General features: G+C 42.9%; 1 protein-coding gene across 2 annotated transcripts in view; it reads left to right on the forward strand.

The window, feature by feature from the left end:
- The window catches only part of TTLL7 (tubulin tyrosine ligase like 7), a 233242-nt gene that overhangs the window by 74259 nt on the left and 138094 nt on the right, over positions 1–20889 (forward strand). For both annotated transcript variants that reach the window (XM_082265320.1, XM_082265319.1), the window contains exons 9-11: positions 1554–1648; positions 7269–7416; positions 13893–13966. In XM_082265320.1, the coding sequence (XP_082121446.1) occupies positions 1554–1648; positions 7269–7416; positions 13893–13966 (317 nt within the window). The remainder of the gene's footprint in view (positions 1–1553; positions 1649–7268; positions 7417–13892; positions 13967–20889) is intronic.

The raw sequence follows: 20889 nt of genomic DNA on the forward strand, positions 1-20889 counted from the left end.
TAATTTCCGGTCCGCTACGCTAACATGTAAATGTAGCCTCAAGGTAATTCCTTGGGGACCCCCAACTAGTGTCCCCATTGGAAGATTTCCCATCTATTACTTTTCTGGGGACAACCCAAAATGTGGGGTTTTCTTTTACTTTCACTTTCAGTGCTAACGGTAAACAGGGCAAATAGAGAGGGTGAATCTCCCGCATGGGGACACAGACAGCAATAAAAACTGACAGGGGTTCTAATTCCTCTCCACTCTATCCAAAACTAAAAAAAAGATTTTGCCTTTAGTTTAGTTTAGCCTTTAAAGCGGTTGTATACTCATAAAAAAAAAAAAAAAAAAAAAAAAAACAAACCCTGTAAGACAAAGGCATAATGAGCTAGTATGCATCGCATACTAGCTCATTATGAAATACTTACCTTAGATCGAAGCCCCGGCACGGTCGTCTGGACAACGCTCAGAGAGCTGACATGCTCCCTCGGAGTCTCTTCCTGGTTCGGCAGCTCCGGCACTGTGAGTGGCCTGAGCCGTGATGACGTCACTCCCACGCATGCGCGCAGGAGTTTCACTTTCCGGCAAGATCCGGCAAGGAGCTCTGAAGCTCCGCCGGACCTTCAGAACGCATGCGCCGCAGACGTCAGCGGCGGCATGCAGGTTTAATATCTCCTAAACCGTGCAGGTTTGGGAGATATTAATTGTACCTACAGGTAAGCCTTATTATAGGCTTACCTGCAGGTAAAAGTCATATATCGGAGTATACTACCGCTTTAAGTGTGAATGGAAACTAAAAGAAAAGAAAACTATTTCAGCTTTTAGATTATGCTGGCAAAATGCGCAAGCCTAAAAAAATTTTCTGTTTTTTTGTTTTTTAATGAATTTATTATTATTTTAAATAATGTATCTGACAGTTACACTGTTAAATAGATGGCACTGCAGATGAACACTGAAGCTTGAAGGTGGAACAGATTTCAGGCTGGAAGGGGTTAATCAGGAAAATGTGAAATATTGTATAAGAAAATTGTGTATTCTCATAACTAGCAAGCAAGTGGAGCTGTAGGCTCCTTTTTATGTGTTTTTACACATTTTTTCTTACCTTTTGTTATAAAAAAGTAAATTTTAACTGAGCTCAGTCGCTCAAGTTGACATTTACCATCTACATACAAAAAAAAAAAAAGGCAGGACAGTGACTACACCCTCTACCTCTCTTCCCTTTGTATGACTCTGTGCAAGGATTCAATCAAAGACAGACTACTTGATAGTAGAAAACCACTGCTGTGCTTTCCCTTTATATAGTGCTCTGGGAATCCTTTGTCATAAATGAAATGTTTAATTGTGATACAATGATAGTATATTGTATGTTTTGTAGAGTAATAACAAAAGATCTAACATACCAGCTTAAAAATTTTTCAACTAAAATTGACCCAAAATTGTTGTAGTTCCTCTTTCTAGTTAACCCTGTGTTCAAGCCATGAACCTTTGTTTCCTTTGTACAATTGTCTTATTGGAAATATCACTTCCCCTTTTTTAATTGAATTTTTTCATATCTATTTTCATCTCTCCAGATCAATCGTGCTCCCAGCTTTGGAACAGATCAGAAGATTGACTATGATGTGAAGAAAGGAGTTTTGCTAAATGCGTTAAAACTTTTGAACATAAGGTAACTGGTTTCAACCTCCGTTTCTGTAAAGAGCGTGTCTGGAGAGGGGGCTGCAGGAGACGGCGATACACAGGGATCTATTTCTGTCCTGACTTTCTTGTTACCTACAGAGGCTGATTGGACATCAGCAGTTGTACATGTGTAGAAAACTGGTTTCTGGACCATGAAGAGGCATCTGATATTAAAGCAAATCTACAGTCTTTATATACAGTATCTCACAAAAGTGAGTACACTTGTAAATATTTTATTACATCTTTTCATGTGACAACACTGAAGAAATTACACTTTGCTACAATGTAAAGTAGTGAGTGTACAGCTTGTATAACAGTGTAAATTTGCTGTCTAATCAAAATAACTTAACACACAGCCATTAGTGTCTAAACCGCTGGCAACAAAAGTGAGTACACCCCTAAATGAAAATGTCCAAATTGGGCCCAAAGTGTCCATATTTTATGTGGCAACCATCATTTTCCAGCACTGCCTTAACCCTCTTGGGCATGGAGTTCACCAAAGCTTCAGAGGTTGCCACTGGAGTCCTCTTCCACTCTATGATGACATCATGGAGCTGGTGGATGTTAGAGACCTTGCACTCCACCTTCGGTTTGAGGATGCCCCACAGATGCTCAATAGGGTTTAGGTCTGGAGCATTGCTTGGCCAGTCCATCACCTTTACCCTCAGCTTCTTTAGCAAAGCAGTGGTCGTCTTACAGGTGTGTTTGGGGTCGTTATCATGTTGGAATACTGCCCTGTGGCTCCAAAGGGAGGGATGATGCTCTGCTTCAGTATGTCACAGTACATGTTGGCATTCATGGCTCCCTCAATGAGCTGTAGCTCCCCAGTACTGGCAGCACTCATGCAGCCCCAGACCATGACACTCCCACCACCATGCTTGACTGTAGGCAAGACACACTTGTTTTTGTACTCCTTACCTGGTTGCCGCCACACACGCTTGACACCATCTAAACCAAATAGTTTTATCTTGGTCTCATCAGACCAAAGGACATGGTTCCAATATTCCATGTCCTTAGTCTGCTTGTCTTCAGCAAACTGTTTGCGGGCTTTCTTGTGCATCATCTTTAGAAGAGGCTTCCTTCTGGGATGACAGTCATGCAGACCAATTTTATGCAGTGAGTGGCGTATGGTCTGAGCACTGACAGGCTGACCCCCCACCCCCCCACCCCTTCAACCTCTGCAGCAATGCTGGCAGCACTCATATGTATATTTCCCAAAGACAACCTCTGGATATGATGTTGAGCTTGTGCACTCAACTTCTTTGGTCGACCATGGCAAGGCCTGTTCTGAGTGGAACCTGTTAAACTGCTGTATGGTCTTGGCTACCATGCTGCAGCTCAGTTTCAGGGTCTTGGTTTTTTTTTTATAGCCTAGGCCATCTTTTGTAGAGCAACAATTCTTTTTTTCAGATACTCAGAGAGTTCTTTGCCATGAGGTGCCATGTTGAACTTCCAGTGACCAGTATGAGAGAGTGAGAGTGATAACACCGAGTTTAACACACCTGCTCCCCATTCACACCTGAGACCTTGTAACACTAACGAGTCACATGACATCGGGGAGGGAAAATGGCTAATTGGGCCCAATTTGGACATTTTCACTTAGGGGTGTACTCACTTTTGTTGCCAGCGGTTTTGACATTAATAGCTGTGTGTTGAGTTATTTTGAGGGGACAGCAAATTTACACTGTTATACAAGCTGTACACTCACTACTTTACATTGTAGCAAAGTGTAATTTCTTCTGTGTTGTCACATGAAAAGATATAATAAAATATATACAAAAATGTGAGGGGTGTACTGTATATAGATAGATATAACATTCAGTTTGCTAAAATATTGTGTACTATAAAACAATTGCCATACCATTTGGAAACATAAAAGGGGTGACAGGACAAAAACAAAATAAAAAGATCAAGTGGTCCATTGAGTCTGCCCAGATCGTGTAGATCTGTCTGTTTAAATCCACTTACTGTTGACTGACTTACTTGTAGGCAGGTGCAGTCTATTTTCTCCACTGCAGCTGGCACTTGTCCACAGTGGCAATGCAGGTGGAGGAGGAAGTTGATAGGAACATAGTTCCTCTGTGGTTTCCTCTGTCACAGGGAGGCCACTATTCGATTGGATGCTGGCACCCCATGTGAAGTTGGCAGCCATCTTGGGTAAGGCAAAGTCTATTTAAGATCCTAGCTTCCAAGCTTGGTGTGCATTTTGTGACTGCCTAGAGAACGGACAGGTCTACCATCTGTCATGGACTGTGTTTAGCATGTCTTTAGCGTCAGGGAAAAGTTCTGGAGAAGAAGAAAGTTTAGGAACACGCCATCCTTCCTTGATGCCCCATTTGACTTTGGCGGCCATCTTGGGTCAGGCAGAGTCTATTTAAGACCCTTGCTCCCAGGTTTGGCACTCATTTTGTGAGTGGCTATAGTAGGGACAGGTCTCCCGTTTGTCATGGACAATGCTTAGGGTCAGGGAAAGATTCTGGAAGAGTAGGGAAAGTGCAGGGACACGCCATCCTTCCTTGAAGTCTTCCCATTTAGGTGCAGACTGGCCAGGCCACATTCAGCTCTTAGAGATAGATTCTGTTGGCACCTCTGGCCCACCACTCTACTGCCGCTTTGCTCTTACAACTTGTGAGTGTTCCCGGTTGGGTTGCCTTCCTTTTGGGTCTGTTTGTTTTGCTGGACTTCTGTTACAATATTTTCTTGTTATTGCACCTGAATTCCCTGTGTTTTCTGCCACTGCATCACAATGCACCTTCTCACACACCACCTCTACTGGAAGTCTATTCCAAGCATCAGCTACTCATTTGGTAAAATGAATACTAACATTATGATTAGTTTTGAACTTTACTCATTTTACTTTGAGTTCATGTCCACATGTTATTGATCTTAGCTTGATATTGAATAATACTGCCCTCCTAAACCTGATTTACACCCTATTGTATTTAAAGGTTTCAGTCATGAGGATCTCCTTTCCTCCTGCCTTTGATTCATCTAGTAATAACTAAAAATCTATATAGGGAAATCAGGATCTTCTTCCTGCTGCTGATCCCTCTAAACATAACTTAAGATCTATATAGATGAACCAGGACCTCCTTCCTCCTGCTGGTGATCCCTCAATTTAAAGTTCTTTATAAAGGAATAAGGAAGTCCATCCTATTAATGATGATTTCTCTACTGATAACTAAAGATCTATATAGGAATCAGGACCCCCTTTCTCCTGCTGTTGTTCACTCTATATAAAGTTCTATATAGAGGAATAAGGAATTTCATCCTCCTGCTGGTGATCCCTCTAGTGATAACTAAGATCTATAAAAGGTAATCAGGATCTCTTTCCTCCTGATGGTGATTTCCTAGCCATAACTGTTGATCAATATAGGGGATTCAGGACCTTCTTCCTTCTGCTGGTTCCCTCAATGTACAGTTCTATATAGAGGAATCTGGACCTCCTTCCCCCTGCTGGTGATCCCTCTATATAAAGTTCTATATAAAGGAAGAAGGAAGTCCATCCTGTTAATAGTGATTTCTCTAGTGATAACTAAAGATCTATATAGGAATCAGGACCTCCTTCCTCCTGCTGGTGATCCCTCTATATAAAGTTCTATATAGAGGAATAAGGAAGTTCATCCTCCTGCTGGTGATCCTTCTAGTGATAACTAAGATCTATAAAAGGTAATCAGGCTCTCTTTCCTCCTGATGGTGATTTCCTAGCGATAACTGAAGATCAATATAGGTAGGGGAATCAGGACCTTCTTCTTTTTGCTAGTTCCCTCAATGTAGAGTTCTATACAGAGGAATCAGGACCTCCTTCCTCCTGCTGGTTCCCTCAATGTAAAGTTCCATATAGAAGAATCAGGACCTCCTTCCTCCTGCTGGTTCCCTTAATGTAAAGTTCTATATAGAAGAATCAGGACCTCCTTCCTTCTGCTGGTTCCCTCAATGTAAAGTTCCATATAGAAGAATCAGGACCTCCTTCCTCCTGCTGGTTCCCTCAATGTAAAGTTCCATATAGAAGAATCAGGACCTCCTTCCTCCTGCTGGTTCCCTCAATGTAAAGTTCCATATAGAAGAATCAGGACCTCCTTCCTCCTGCTGGTTCCCTCAATGTAAAGTTCTATATAGAAGAATCAGGACCTCCTTTCTTCTGCTGGTTCCCTCAATGTACAGTTCTATACAGAGAAATCTGGACCTCCTTCCCCCTGCTGGTGATCCCTCTATATGAAGTTCTATATAAAGGAAGAAGGAAGTCCATCCTGATAATAGTGATTTCTCTAGTGATAACTAAAGAACTATATAGGAATCAGGACCTCCTTCCTCCTGCTGGTGATCCCTCTATATAAAGTTCTATATAGAGAAATAAGGAAGTTCATCCTCCTGCTGGTGATCCTTCTAGTGATAACTAAGATCTATAAAAGGTAATCAGGATCTCTTAACTCCTGATGGTGATTTCCTAGCCATAACTGAAGATCAATATAGGTAGGGGAATTCAGGACCTTCTTCTTTTTGCTAGTTCCCTCAATGTAGAGTTCTATACAGAGGAATCAGGACCTCCTTCCTCCTGCTGGTTCCCTCAATGTAAAGTTCTATATAGAAGAATCAGGACCTCCTTCCTTCTGCTGGTTCCCTCAATGTAAAGTTCTATACAGAGGAATCAGGACCTCCTTCCTTCTGCTGGTTCCCTCAATGTAAAGTTCTATATAGAAGAATCAGGACCTCCTTTCTTCTGCTGGTTCCCTCAATGTAAAGTTCTATACAGAAGAATCAGGACCTCCTTCCTTCTGCTGGTTCCCTCAATGTAAAGTTCTATACAGAAGAATCAGGACCTCCTTCCTTCTGCTGGTTCCCTCAATGTAAAGTTCTATATAGAAGAATCAGGACCTCCTTTCTTCTGCTGGTTCCCTCAATGTAAATTTCTATACAAAGGAATCAGGACCTCCTCTCTTCTGCTGGTGATCATATTATTGATTACTGAAGATCGATATAGGGGAATCAGGAAGACTGCTTTATAATGCTGATGAGAAAATATATTTTGCAGTTTATATTTACTAAAATAATTGCATTTCCTTGTAGTGTGGGAGACCAGATATAGTGAATGCAGGCTCCTGGGTTTAGTAACACTTTAAGTATTTATCACAAAAACTGTATCAGCATCAGTATGTGTGCATAGTTTTTTTTTGAGTTGCAGAGTTAAGTTTACACTTTAAATATAGAAAGGATACAGCAATAAAGGAATGAATTAATACACAAAGAGACATTTGAAACTGCGATTTTCGTCATTTGTATCAGCAGCCATTTTCCCCGCAGCAATCCTTTCATGAAATCCGTCTAGATAATTGGCACATGGGGTAGTAATGGTTCATTAGCCTTTTGTTGTATTGTATTATTTAGTATTCCGATTTGCTTGTTGCACAAAGAGAAGCATCATCTGTTGGTTGTTCTGCAGGTAATTTGTAAACCTGTTACAGAAACATGCTAATTGTTTTATCCTTGAAAGTAAACACACATGGGACTTTTTCTCAGCAGGCACTTTTTGGTAATAAAGTTAGATGAGCAAGCGTTTTAATATTTCATTACTGAGCTCCAATTTGTCCTTTTTTTTTTTTTTTCTGTAGAGCGAGCGATAAAAAGAAAAATTTGGCCAAACAGAAGGCAGAGGCTCAAAAAAGACTCTATGGTCAGGGATCCATGAAAAGGCTGTCGCCGGGGTCGTCTGACTGGGAAAAACAGCGCCACACGCTGGAGAGGAGGAAGGAGGAACTGGTAAGTGTTTTCAAGCTAAGATCACCAGTACTGAACTCGCAAGTGAAATACATATATTGTCAAAAGTATTGGGACGCCTGCCTTTACACGCACACGAACTTTAATGGCATCCCAGTCTAAAGCTGGATACACACTATCCAACTTTTGTGGTTAGATTTCCTTTAGATTTACCTTTTCTATGTAGTGCAAGGGCCTGCCAGATTGCATACAAATTGAAAGTGTTTAGGTTTGACCTCATATTATATGGTTTTGGTAAGTCTAAAGGAAAAAGTCTTCAGAAAATCTTACAGTGTGTATGGCCCATTAGTCCATAGCGTTTATTATTGAGTTGGCCCACCCTTTGCAGCTATAACAGCTTCAACTCTTCTGGGACAGAGAGACCATTCTTCCAGAAGTACATTTGTGAGGTCAGGCGCTGATGTTGGACAAGAAGGCCTGGCTCGCAGTCTCCGCTCTAATTCATCCCAAAGGAGGTCAGGACTGTCAAGTTATTCCCCCCAAACTTGCTTATTCATGTCTTTATGGACCTTGCTTTGTGCACTGGTCCAAATAATAAATAATTTGGTGGGGGAGGGATTATGGTGTGGGGTTGTTTTTCAGGGTTTGGGTTTGGCCCCTTAGTGCCAGTGAAGGGAACTTTTAAGGCGTCAGCATACCAAGACATTTTAGACAATTTCATGTTCCCAACTTTGTGGGAACAGTTTGGGGATGGCCCCTTCCTATGCCAACATGACTGCGCACCAGTGCACAAAGCAAGGTCCATAAAGACATAGATGAGCGAGTTTTGGGGGGAAGAACTTGACTGGCCTGCACAGAGTCCTGATCTCAAACTGATAGAACACCTTTGGGATGAATTAGAGCAAACCAGACCTTCTCATCCAATTTCAGTGCCTGACCTCACAAATGTACTTCTGGAAGAATGGTCAAACATTCCCATAGACACACTCCTAAACCTTGTGGACAGTCTTCCAAAGAAGTGTTGAGGCTGTTATAACTGCAAAGAGTGGGCCAATTCAATATTGAACCCTACGGACTAAGACTGGGATGCCATTAAAGTTCATGTACGTGTAAAGGCAGGCGTCCAAATACTTTTGACAACATAGTGTATAAGGCTCCATTCACATCTGAGCGTATTGTTTTGAGGCGTTTTTTTGGGCGCTTTTCGATCCCCGCTGAGAAAAAACGGAGTCCTCCGAACGCATCGCTTGTGTGAAAGGACCCTTACACCCTTGCACTCCTACCCCCTCCGGCTCTCACATATGGACATCATTTTATTTTTTATTTTCTGGGGGAAATCTTCCGTCCTAGCTGAAAATGACTCCTCCTTTTGCCCACAGCTTTCAGGGATACCCACGTCATGGGTAGGGTTACTGTACTAGGCATGCGCCAATGTGCATTATCAGGGGGGCCAGTTGGCTTTTATTGGTTCTTACAGCCAGTCATCTGATAATACGTCACGGCACATGTACGTCAGCAAAAACCTGGAGGAGACAGAAGCCTGCTGATGACATCAAGTCGTAAAGTCATAAAGTGATTGTAAACGATCACCTTGTAAAACAACCCATTCAGTTTAAAATACAAATGAAAGGCAAAACATTTGTGTATAGATATAAAAAAACATTATAAATACTGTAACGGAACAGGGCACCCCAGACCGGGTACCTCAGTTGACAGATGCTCCTAGTGCTTCCCGAGGGCTCCAAGCACTCCACCAGACCCCATAAGCACTTCAGACTCCACGAACCGCTGCAGCTTGGTTAGGGTCTTGGCATCTCCTACCCACCCTGGACCTACGACAAGGCTCCAGGTTCCTGTGGGTGAACCTCTCTTTCCCCAGAGAGTGCAGCAAGAACAAGCTCTTACACAAGCTCTTACAAGAGCTCAGTGATTATCCAAGGGAGTATGGAAGACCATAGCAATCCCTTGCAGCAGATTCCCCCAATAAAAGACAGAACTCTAGATTGAGGTGAAGGAACTCTACAACAACTTTATTGAACAAGACTTATATACAGTTTTCACCCACAAGGTTACCACCCAGATGGACCTTGTTGAAGACTGAACATAATATTCACCATCCAATAGGAACAGAGTTTTACACTCTCATACAGTGTACAAAATATACAATGTGGGACAATTCCCCCTCCCCCTTAGCATCCAATCCACATACCTATAAGTTTCTCTTAAGGCAGACAGACAGAACAATGGGAGGTCATTAACACGTAACAATGCAAAAGGGCAATCCACATTCCCTCCCAATACACAACAAAAGGAATACCTGTCTGGCATTGAAAGATATGTAATATACACAGCATTTAGGAATTACAGATTTCATGGCAAATGGAAATAAATCTTAATATTTCTATATGGAGATATTGCTGACAAATATGAAGCAATCCAAACCATTACTTATCTGTCTTTAAATTCCAGTGACGGTGAATACTGTCACAAATACCTTACTTTCTCTTTTTTGTAAGTGATCACATTCCCTCTGTTCTCTTTGTTCTCAGCTGCATAAGAGCTGGGGGGGGGGGGGGGGGGAGAAGCAACAACACACTGAGCTTCCCAGTGAAAAGCTGTGCAAGGGGAGTGTGTTAGGACAAGTCTGATCATTGGAGGAGAGCAGGCTGAGTTCCCAGCACAGCTAGAGAACTGACCACGGTGTGTTCTCCTGCTTAGTGTTATCAGTTTTTATTAGGAAAGCAGAGAGACTGCCAGGATCACCAGGCATTTCACAGAAAGGAAGCAATACAAAGATAACAGGATACTTTCTCATACAAATACATGGTACAGCAGGTACATATCAGGAATATGAAACATTGGGGTAACAAACACTTTTTTAAAGAAGATGTCGGCGTGGGACCAGGCTTGCAGTGGACGCTCATCGGATTGCAACAGGACAAAGCTTGATCCACAGGACCGGTGAGCATGTATTCTGAGGATAACCCATCAAAACAGGTAAGATGGGATTAAAAAAAAAAAAAAAAAAATTCCACTATGGAAGTGATGTTCTTCTTTAAAGCGGTATTAAGCCTAAAACAAAAAATGTAATATATGGCAGCTTACCAATCATTAGATGTGGTGGCTGCATTTGTTTTCCTTTTTTTGGCCCCTTTCACACAGGCGGACTGTTGAGATCCGCCTGTTAGTTTTTTTGGCGGATCTGAACATGATCATGCATTCCTATGGGGCATCGGATGTCAGTGGAGACATGTCCGCTGACATCCGACTGGATCCGATCCGTCAAATCTGGACGGCTGGAAACCCTATTTTCCATCCGTCCAGCAGATCGGATTGGATTGGATCGGATGAGAACGGACCAACGGTCCATTCCCATCCGATTTCCCCCATAGAGATGCATGGGGAACTGACAGCTGTGTCTCCGCACACAGCGCTGAGACACAGCTGTCATCCTCCTACTCAGCGGGGGATCGGCGGAGAAAAACGGAGTCCGTCCAACGGACTCAGTGTGTGAAAGAGCCCTTAAGCTTTTTTGCCCCTCTTTTTTCACCTGGTGATCTGGCCAGTAACACACCTCCTGTATTAGAGTGCCCCCCCCCACCTCTGCATGAAAAAGCACAGGGGACACATTTGGGGAGCAGCATTGTCATTCTGGGGGGGGGGGGGGTAGTGTTAGATGTACAAGCAGATTTAGATACACTAACAAATTGAAGATGAACTCCAGCTAAGACTTTTCTAATCAGTTTTACATTTTTAAATAAAATCTGATCATTTTAAGCACCCCTGCAAGTGTTAAATGGTCTGTCTCATCCTTGAAACTGCAAAAGACCAAAAGTACCATGTGATTTCCCAGCCACTGTGTTTTCAAAATGCTGCAGGAACCTTTTTTCCTGCATGAAACACACTGCAGCCCATTCAGATGAAGCCACAAAGCTGCAATAGTGTGAACCTAGCTTTACAGACAAGCTAGAAAACTTGTTGATCAGCAGCTGCAGCTAATCAACTTCAGCTGCTGATCAGTGTATTGCCACAGTCTCACTGTCAGAATACAATGTCCTTACAGGGGGAATTCCTCCATCCACCTTGTTTGTGTGAATGAAGGAATCTGTTTGTTTTTTTGTTCAGCCCCCTGGCTAAGAAAAAAAAATGAACCATCTATGGCCAGCTTAAGTTTTAGGTCTCTTTTACACACGGAGTCCATCAGGCGGACTCCGTTTTTTTCAGTGGGGGATCAATCCGCCGATCCCCGCTGAGCAGGCGGATGACAGCTGTGTGTGTAGACACAGCTGTCAGGTCCCCATTCTTCTCTATGGGGGAATCGGATGGGAACAGACCGTCTGTCCGTTCTCATCCGATCCGCCAGATGAATGGAAAATAGGGTTTTCATCTGTCCGGATTTGACGGATCGGATGTCAGCGGACATGTCTCCGCTGACATCCGATGCCCCATAGAGATGCATTGGGGGGGGGGGGCATTCAGATCCCCCAAAAAACTGACAGGCGGATCTGAATGGACTCCCTGTGTGAAAAGGGCCTAATGGTTAAAGGGAAGGATGGTGTAAGGATTGCAGGGAGGGTTAGTATTTGTATAATACAGAAAGTTTATTTGAGGGTTAGGGTTACAAGAAGAGTTAGTGTGAGGCTTATTATTAGGGTTACAGGGAGAGTAAATATTAGAGAAAACAAAGTGTTACCCCAGCTCTACTGCTAATGTGGAAGTCCATGAACTGTAATCCGGAGCTCTAGCCCGGGGCGATCCGGTCCCATAGGTAAAATTCTTGAATCAGAAAGGCTGGCAACTCAAATGCTCTTAAATAAAAGTACTTTATTTGTTACATGCGTACACAGGTATAGGCTATATGCTGACATGTTTCAGCTATGGAGCCTTCATCAAAGTGCTTTGATGAAGTCTTCATAGCTGAAACGCGTCAGAATAGCCTGTACCTGTATAACCATGTAACAAATAAAGAACTTTTATTTAATCATTGTATTCTGCCAGTGAGGAACTCTCCCCCCTTCAAGAATATATAAGCTCCGCAGGAGGGATTCCTCCATCAACATCGAATGTGTTGTTGGGGGAATAGAATAAGGCCAATGATGATGGCCTATCTTACTAACCCTCCCTGTAGCCCTAACATCCACCATAAAAATACTGATTTTAACTTGTAAACAAGAAGTGTCAGAAATAGGCTTGGTCCATAAGTGGTTAATGTTGCTGGCTATAGTTGATGGCACTAACCGACTGAAACAACCTAACAGGCTGGTTGTAAAGAAGTCAATTGAGAGATCGACTTCTGTGCAACCAGTCTGCCTATAGATGGATCAAAATTCAGCCACTCCCGGCTGAAGCGGCAGAATTTCTATCCATCTATGGCCAGCTTAACCACTTGCTGACCAGCCGGCATTGATATATGGCGGCAGGTCGGCGGGTTCCAGCCAATCGCCGTACCTGTTCGCGGAAGCGATCCTGGGGGTGCGTGCGCGAAGCTGGAGGCGCATGCGCGCCGCCCTTTGCCAGCTGGGAAGCTGAGTCACCCGCGATCGCTCCCCGTGGAGAGAGAACAGCGGTCTGCTGTTGTAAACACAGCAGACTGTTGTTCTCTCAGGAATCAATACAGAGCTCCTATGTTCCTCCTATTTAGGAACACAGGTCTCTGTGTTGATTCCATAAGCCCACCCCCCCCCCCCCCCACAATTAGAAAAAAAACCCTAGGGTCACATTTAACCCTTTGATTGCCCCTTAGTTAACCCCCTCCCTGCCTGCGTAATTATTATAGTAACAGGGCATATTTTTAGCACTTTACTGTAGTAATGTCACTGGTCCCACCAAAAGTGTCACAAATGTCAGTTAGGTGTCCGATCTGTCCGCCGCAATGTCGCAGTCCCACTAAAAATCGCAGATCGCCGTCATTACAAGTAAAAAAAAAATAAATATAAATGACATAAATCTTTCCCCTAGGTTGTAGACGCGATAACTTTTGCGCAAACCAATCAAAATATGCTTATTGTGATTTTATTTACCAAAAATATGTAGCAGAAAACAAATTTGCCTAAAATTATCAAAAAAATTAGATTTTTAATATTTTTTTTTATTGGGAATGTTATATACAGTATCAGAATTTTTTTTTCAGAAATGTCGCTTTGTTTTGTTTATAGCGCAAAAAATAAAAATCGCAGAGGTAATCAAATACCACCAAAAGATGTGGGTAAAAAAAGGACAATAATTTTATTCGGGTACAGCATTGCATGACTGCGCAATTGTCAGTTAAAGTAAAACAGTGCCGAATCGCATAAAATGGCCCGGTCATTAAGGGGGAAAATCTTCCGGTCCAGAAGTGGTTAAGAGTGGAGTCTTAGGGCAGAACATCACGCTCTTTACCTTGAGTTGTGTGCAGAAAGCTATAAGCGCTGATCTCTCGCTCCTGAAAGCTATTGTATTATTTATGTATTGTCAGCATTTTTCTGATTATTATATATAAAGGTATCATAATATGGGAATTTTTTTTGGGTGTTTTCTAGAAAGAACGGCTTGCTCAGGTCCGTAAACAGATATCCAAGGAAGAGTATGAAAACAGACACCTGGGGAACTACAGGTATCAGCGCCATTTTATAAGACAGTCTTCTCTGTTTTTTACCGTTTTACATCTCTCAGTTCCATCTCCAGGATTTATTGTACCTGTCATGTGAAATACGTTCCTTATTCCATTTGGGCTATCCAACCACACTTAAGCTGTCCCAGAAAATCCATCTGTTCAGGAAAGCTTATCGCTTTCTCTAATCCCCCTATCGTCCAAAGCACTCCGTGTGTGGTCAGAAACCAGCTGCTTCAGAATCACAAAATCTTAAGCCACCTATGCTGCGCCTGACATTTGTGATAACACGACCAATCTGAGCACCACTTCCCGTAGAAAGCCAGTGTACAGGTTCATGTGGAAGCCATCATAGGTATGTGTTAGCATCGGAAGTCCTTATTACTCACAGAGCTTTTTAAGAATATCTAAAAAACTCTGTGACCAATAATGATGTTTCCGTAATTAATTTCTCCATCCATGTGTCAAGGCCAGATGTAAAATCAGAAGTAATATGTGTCCTCAGGTCATACAGTTTTATATGATGCAGGCCCATTATTTCGCTTCCTGTCTTTGGGTAACCTCATCTGGACTTGTGATTTGATTGATACAGCATCAGAGAACTAACACTCTTTATATTTGTGTTCTGGGGCTCTCGTACACCTACAGTGGATATAAAAAGTCTACACACCCCTGTTACAATGTTAGATTTCTGTGATGTAAAAAAAGGAGACAAAGATGAATCATTTCAGAACTTTTTCCACCTTTAATGTGACCTATAAACTGTACAACTCAATTGATAAACAAACTGAAATCATTGGGGGTGGGGGGAGTAAAATAAAAAACCAAAACAATGTGTTTGCATAAGTTTGCACACCCCCTTATAACTGGGGATGTAGATGTGCTCAGAATTAGGCAATCACATTCAAACTAATTTTTTTTAATGCCGATACCGATACCAATATTTTGGTCATTGGCTATCGGTATTGGCCGATATTTTCAGACATGTAAAAAAAATTATTATTTTTTTTTTTTTTACAGGTTCTCCTTGTGGAGGGATCTGGGGGTCTAAAAGACCCCAAACCCCTCCTCGGCACTGGAAAGCATTCAAAATGCCAAGTTTGGCTCTTTTGAATGCTGTCAGTTTTTTGAATTTGCCGCCGAGTACCTGGAAGTGATGTCATGACATTACTTCCTGGTTTTTTACATGGAGACCCGATCAGAGGCAAATGCGGCTTTGATCGGGTCTTGGGCGACCGTGCAAGTAGGATGCCCGGGTCTCCCGGTGGGACGGGAGACCTGGGTGAGCCGTTGAAGGCGGCGGGGGGGGGTGGGGGATGTCCCCGGGGGGGGGGGGTGTCCCCTCCTGCTCCTTGTAATGACAGCCAAGCGGCTTCTCAGCCACATCAGTTGACATTACAAGACAGCCGACCGTCGGCTATGGACTCCGGTATCGGGGTGATGCCTCTAGCTGCAGGAATCACTCCGTTATAGCACTTTGCCGAAATATCGGCAATATCGGTAACCTCAGGGGCCCATACTGATATATCGGGGAAAGTGCATATCGGCCCCCAATATATCGTTGGTGCCGATAATCGGTCAATCCCTAATTCAAACTCATGTTAAATAGGAGTCAGTACACACCTGCCATTATTTAAAGTGGCTCTGATTAAACCCAAATAAAGTTTAGCTGTTCTAGTATGTCTTTCCTGACATTTTCTTAGTGGCATCCTACAGCAAAAGCCATGGTCTGCAGAGAGCTTCCGGAGCATCAGAGGGATCACATTTTTAAAAGGTATCAGGCAGGAGAAGGGTACAAAAGAATTTCCAAGGCATTAGATATACAATGGAACACAGTGAATATATGGTTCACAAGTGGTGAAAATATGGCACAACAGTGACATTACCAAGAACTGGACGTCCCTCCTAAATTGATGAAAAGACCAAAGAAAACTGGTCAGGGAGGCTGCCAAGAGGCCTACAGCAACATTAAAGGAGCTGCAGAAATACCTGGCAAATACTGGCTGTGTGGTACATGTGGCATTTTAACCTCTTTACGACCGCCCGCTGCAGCCGCTCCTGTGCTAATCGCCTTAGCTGTACAGCGGTCGCGAGCAGGAGGCTATGGGGCGAGCTCTTGCCCCCGCTCGTCAGCAGAGAAGCCGATGCAGTGGGCAGGCGGCTCCGATTGCCGCCTTACACCCGCAATCGTTCCCCGCTGAGAGAGAAGAACAGTGAGCTGTTGTAAACACAGCTGACCGTCCTTCTCCCTGGAATTATCACAGAGCGCCTGTGATCCTTCTATATAGGATTACAGGTTTCTATGGTCATTCCACAAGCCCATCCGCCATACAGTTAGAATCACTCCCCTAGGCTCACATTTAACCCCTTGATCACCCACAATGTTAACCCCTTCCCTGCCAGTGTCATTATTACAGTAACAGTGCATATTTTTAGCACTGATTACTGTAGTAATGTCACTGGTACCCCCAAAAGTGTCAAAAATGTCAGTTAGGTGTCCAATCTGTCGCAGTCCCGCAAAAAATCGTAGATCACCGCCATTACTAGTAAAAAAAAGCAAAAAAAAAAAAACAATAAAAATGACATAAATCTTTCCCGTAGTTAGTAGACGTAATAACTTTTGCGCAAACCAATCAAAATACGCTTATTGCCTTCTGCAGCTGGGTTCCATGATACCCCCAGAGTGCCAGTGCGCAATGTGGACCGCGCCCCCTTAGTTTGTCACTGATGCAGACAATAAACCTCACTACTGGAAACATCACTGCTCCTCTGCTTGGGCTCCTTTTGTCAGGTAGCGCAGCTCCCAGGCAGCAGAGCGGATCAGTAAAGGATGGACAGGTTGAGAGCAGGCTCTGCTCTCAGCTCTGTTGAATGTACTCTAAGGGCTGCCTCCTCACAGTGCCTTCCCCAGCACATAAAGACACTGCACCCAGAGCAGTACCCCTCCTGCCCCCTCCTAGTCCCAGCTTGGCCAACAAGAGTCACATCAACCTTGACATGGCAACATACTGTATACACAGTAGTAGTCTCTGTAAAAAAAGTAATCAATTGCACAAAGATCTCCTAGATAGACAGATGATGTCTGCATGCAATCAAAAGTGTTTGGGCCAACCTAAATTACCTAAACCAGCCCAGAATAGGCTGTCAGAATATGCAAATCAGCATTGCAGGCTACAGCTTGCAGTGCTGATTGAGCGGGGAAAATCCGACAAGGCAGTTTTACAGAAGTTGATTGGTAGATTGACTTCTGTATAACTTCCCTGACCATACATGGATTGAAATTTCACCAGTCCCTGCTGAATTGGCTGAATTTCGATCAGTGTGACTTTAGCCATGACAACTCCCCCACAAACTCCTGCCAGTACGTATGTTTATCTATTCTGTTGTATCTGATTCATGCCAGTTCTATGGGCCAGCTTTCTGGGAACCATATCTAATATACACTAAAGTACCAAAAGTATTGGGATGCCTGCCTTTACATGCAACTTTATTTTCTTTTTTAGTCTGAACGGTTCAATATTGAGTTGGCCCACCCTTTATGGACAGCAAGGTCCATATAGAGATGGATGAGCGGGTTTGGGGTGGAGAAAGTTAACTGTCCTGCACAGAGTCCTGACCTCATCCCATCCTGATAGAACACCTTTGGGATGAATTAGAGTGCAGTCTGTTAGCCAGGCCTTCTCTCCAACATTGGTGCCTGACCTCACAAATGCGCTTCTGAAAGAATGGTCAAACATTCCCATAGACACACTCCTAAACCTTGTGGACAGCCTTTCCAGAAGAGTTGAAGCTGTTATAGCTGCAAAGGGTGGGCCAACTCAACATTGAACCCTACGGACTAAGACTGGGATGCCATTAAAGTTCATGAGCGTGTAAAGGCAGGCATCTCAATACTTTTGGTGATATAGTGTACTCGAAAGCCTTTTGTATAACATTTTTGTGGCAATTTTCTACGAGATAGGTCACCAGGTCCTTTCTCAAACCTCCCCAATTACTTGGGCTTGGGACTGGCATGAATGTAATAACACATGTACAGAGTCAATAAACCTACCAGCATGTCTTTGAAGTGTGGGAGGAAACCTACATGAAGGAATTGTGGTGGGGGACACAGTGGTTATTTAAATAAACGTCTATTGGCACCTCCCCCAAAAAGAACAAAAATTGTATGTAGGGAGTGAAGGCATGTGCTGGTCTACACACAGAAAGGGTGCAGTCCAAGCATCAGGCCTGGGGGTTTAGATGTGCCACATATACTAACAAAAGAAATTTATTTTCACACTTCCAAACCATGTAAAAGGTAACAAATATAATTTTATTAGGTTTATGTATACAACAGTAGGGAGTATAAAAGTTAAATGTGGTACAGCAATCATAAATACATATTATTACATTACATAAAGCCCCAAAGTGTCCGGGCTACATAGGTATAATGAAGAGCTGGAACTACGCGTTTCGCATGAGATGCTTCCTCAGGTTCCAGCAAGGTAGAAATAACAATATGTTCCAATGAAACTGGGATAAGATATATCAGATAGATATATGTATATATCAGGGTATAGGTGAGTTACCCAGGGAAATGGTGGATATAGTGTATTTAAAAGATATAATATATCACCGGGAGATAGACTTGGAAGGATATGACCAAATCTCTCAATAGCGCTGTATGGGGATGCTTATGACTAAGAAGTCAATTGTAGACATCCAATCTGGTTCCATCAGCGTTCAATGAGAGAATATGTCAATCGTAAAGTATAAAGGTTTGCAGGTAAGTATAGTCCCGTGTGTTACGCTGGCCAGCGTAACACACGGGACTATACTTACCTGCAAACCTTTATACTTTACGATTGACATATTCTCTCATTGAACGCTGATGGAACCAGATTGGATGTCTACAATTGACTTCTTAGTCATAAGCATCCCCATACAGCGCTATTGAGAGATATGGTCATATCCTTCCAAGTCTATCTCCCGGTGATATATTATATCTTTTAAATACACTATATCCACCATTTCCCTGGGTAACTCACCTATACCCTGATATATACATATATCTATCTGATATATCTTATCCCAGTTTCATTGGAACATATTGTTATTTCTACCTTGCTGGAACCTGAGGAAGCATCTCATGCGAAACGCGTAGTTCCAGCTCTTCATTATACCTATGTAGCCCGGACACTTTGGGGCTTTATGTAATGTAATAATATGTATTTATGATTGCTGTACCACATTTAACTTTTATACTCCCTACTGTTGTATACATAAACCTAATAAAATTATATTTGTTACCTTTTACATGGTTTGGAAGTGTGAAAATAAATTTCTTTTGTTAGTATATGTGGCACATCTAAACCCCCAGGCCTGATGCTTGGACTGCACCCTTTCTGTGTGTAGACCAGCACATGCCTTCACTCCCTACATACAATTTTTGAAACCTACATGAACACAGGGAAAATATGCAACCTTCATGCAGATAGTGTCCTGGCTGGGATTTGAACCAAGGGCCCCGGTGCTGCAAGGCATAAGTGTTAACCACTAAGCCATTGAGAAAGGACGAGAAAGACCCTTTAAATGCTTTCCTGATGGCCGGAGCGTACCAGCCAAAAGATCTACTTACCTGATCTCTTCCTTGATCAGCTTGCCGGGGCAGTATCTGGGAAAGGCAGATGCACCGATTGACTGTCCCTGCCTGATAAGTCAATTTGTGTATCTGCCTTGCATAGATCCTAGCTTTGGCTGTGGTCCTAACTGGAAGAAAATGTGAAGCAGCGATTGGAAGGACCTCCTCCAACAAGGGTCATGTTGATAGTTTTGGGCACAGGGTAACAAGCATGGGTGGTAGAGGTGTTATAATCCAGTGGGTTTAAATTCACTTTAACCCATAAGCCTGATTCTCATAAAAAAAAAAAGCCTTAAGGCCCGTACACATGTAGCGATTGTCGGCCGTAAATATTCGGCCAACGTCCGATCGGCCGATTGTTGGCTTGTTAGTATGATGCTTCCGACAACCGACTGCGACTTTTCGGGCGAACAAAATCTGGTGTGCAGGCTTTAAAATTTTTGTTGGCCAACACCAGAACGGCTGATTGTTCCTCAGTCAGTACAGAATTCGGCCGACAAACAGCAGATGAGCAAGACTGGGCATGCTCAGAGAAGAAAAAACACACGGAAAGTTAACCATCACATGACATCACTTCTGCAGTCGGCTGTTGTTGGCCGACAAAATTCGTGTGCAGTCTTTAGCACTTTTAAACCGACAGGACAGCACCGGACAAAAGACGGCCAATCGTTCGGCCGACAATCGCTACGTGTGTACGGGGCTTTAGTCTGTCCAATTGTGTGTTCTTACTAGACTGGATTTTCAACCTATTTTAGGTTTCAAAGAACACCAACCAACAAAAATGATCACTAATGACTCAACTGAAATTGTTTTCCAATTTGTTGGAAAACCAGTATTTGAAAATACTTCGTTTTTTTTATTTATTTATTTCAAGTACCTATATAGCGCTGTCAATTAACAGCGCTTTACATATATATTGTACATTCACATCAGTCCCTACCCTCAAGGAGCTTACAATCTAAGGTCCCTATGTCACATTCATACATTAACATACTAGGGCAAATTTAGACAGGAGCCAATTACCTACCACCATATCTTTGAAATTCAACCAATATACACTATATTTTCAAAAGTTTTGGGACACCTGCCTTTACACGCACATGAACTTTAATGACATCCCAGTCTTAGTCTGTAGGGTTCAATATTGAGTTGGCCCACCCTTTGCAGCTATAACAGCTCCAATTCTTCTGGGTAGGCTGTCCACAAGGTTTAGGAGTGTGTCTATGGGAATGTTTGACCATTCTTCCAAAAGCGCATTTATGGTGCGCAGTCATGTTGGAACAGGAAGGGACCATCCCCAAACTGT

This window comes from Pelophylax lessonae (assembly GCF_965119305.1).
Source record: "Pelophylax lessonae genome assembly, chromosome: 8".
In the NCBI taxonomy this organism is placed as follows: domain Eukaryota; kingdom Metazoa; phylum Chordata; class Amphibia; order Anura; family Ranidae; genus Pelophylax; species Pelophylax lessonae.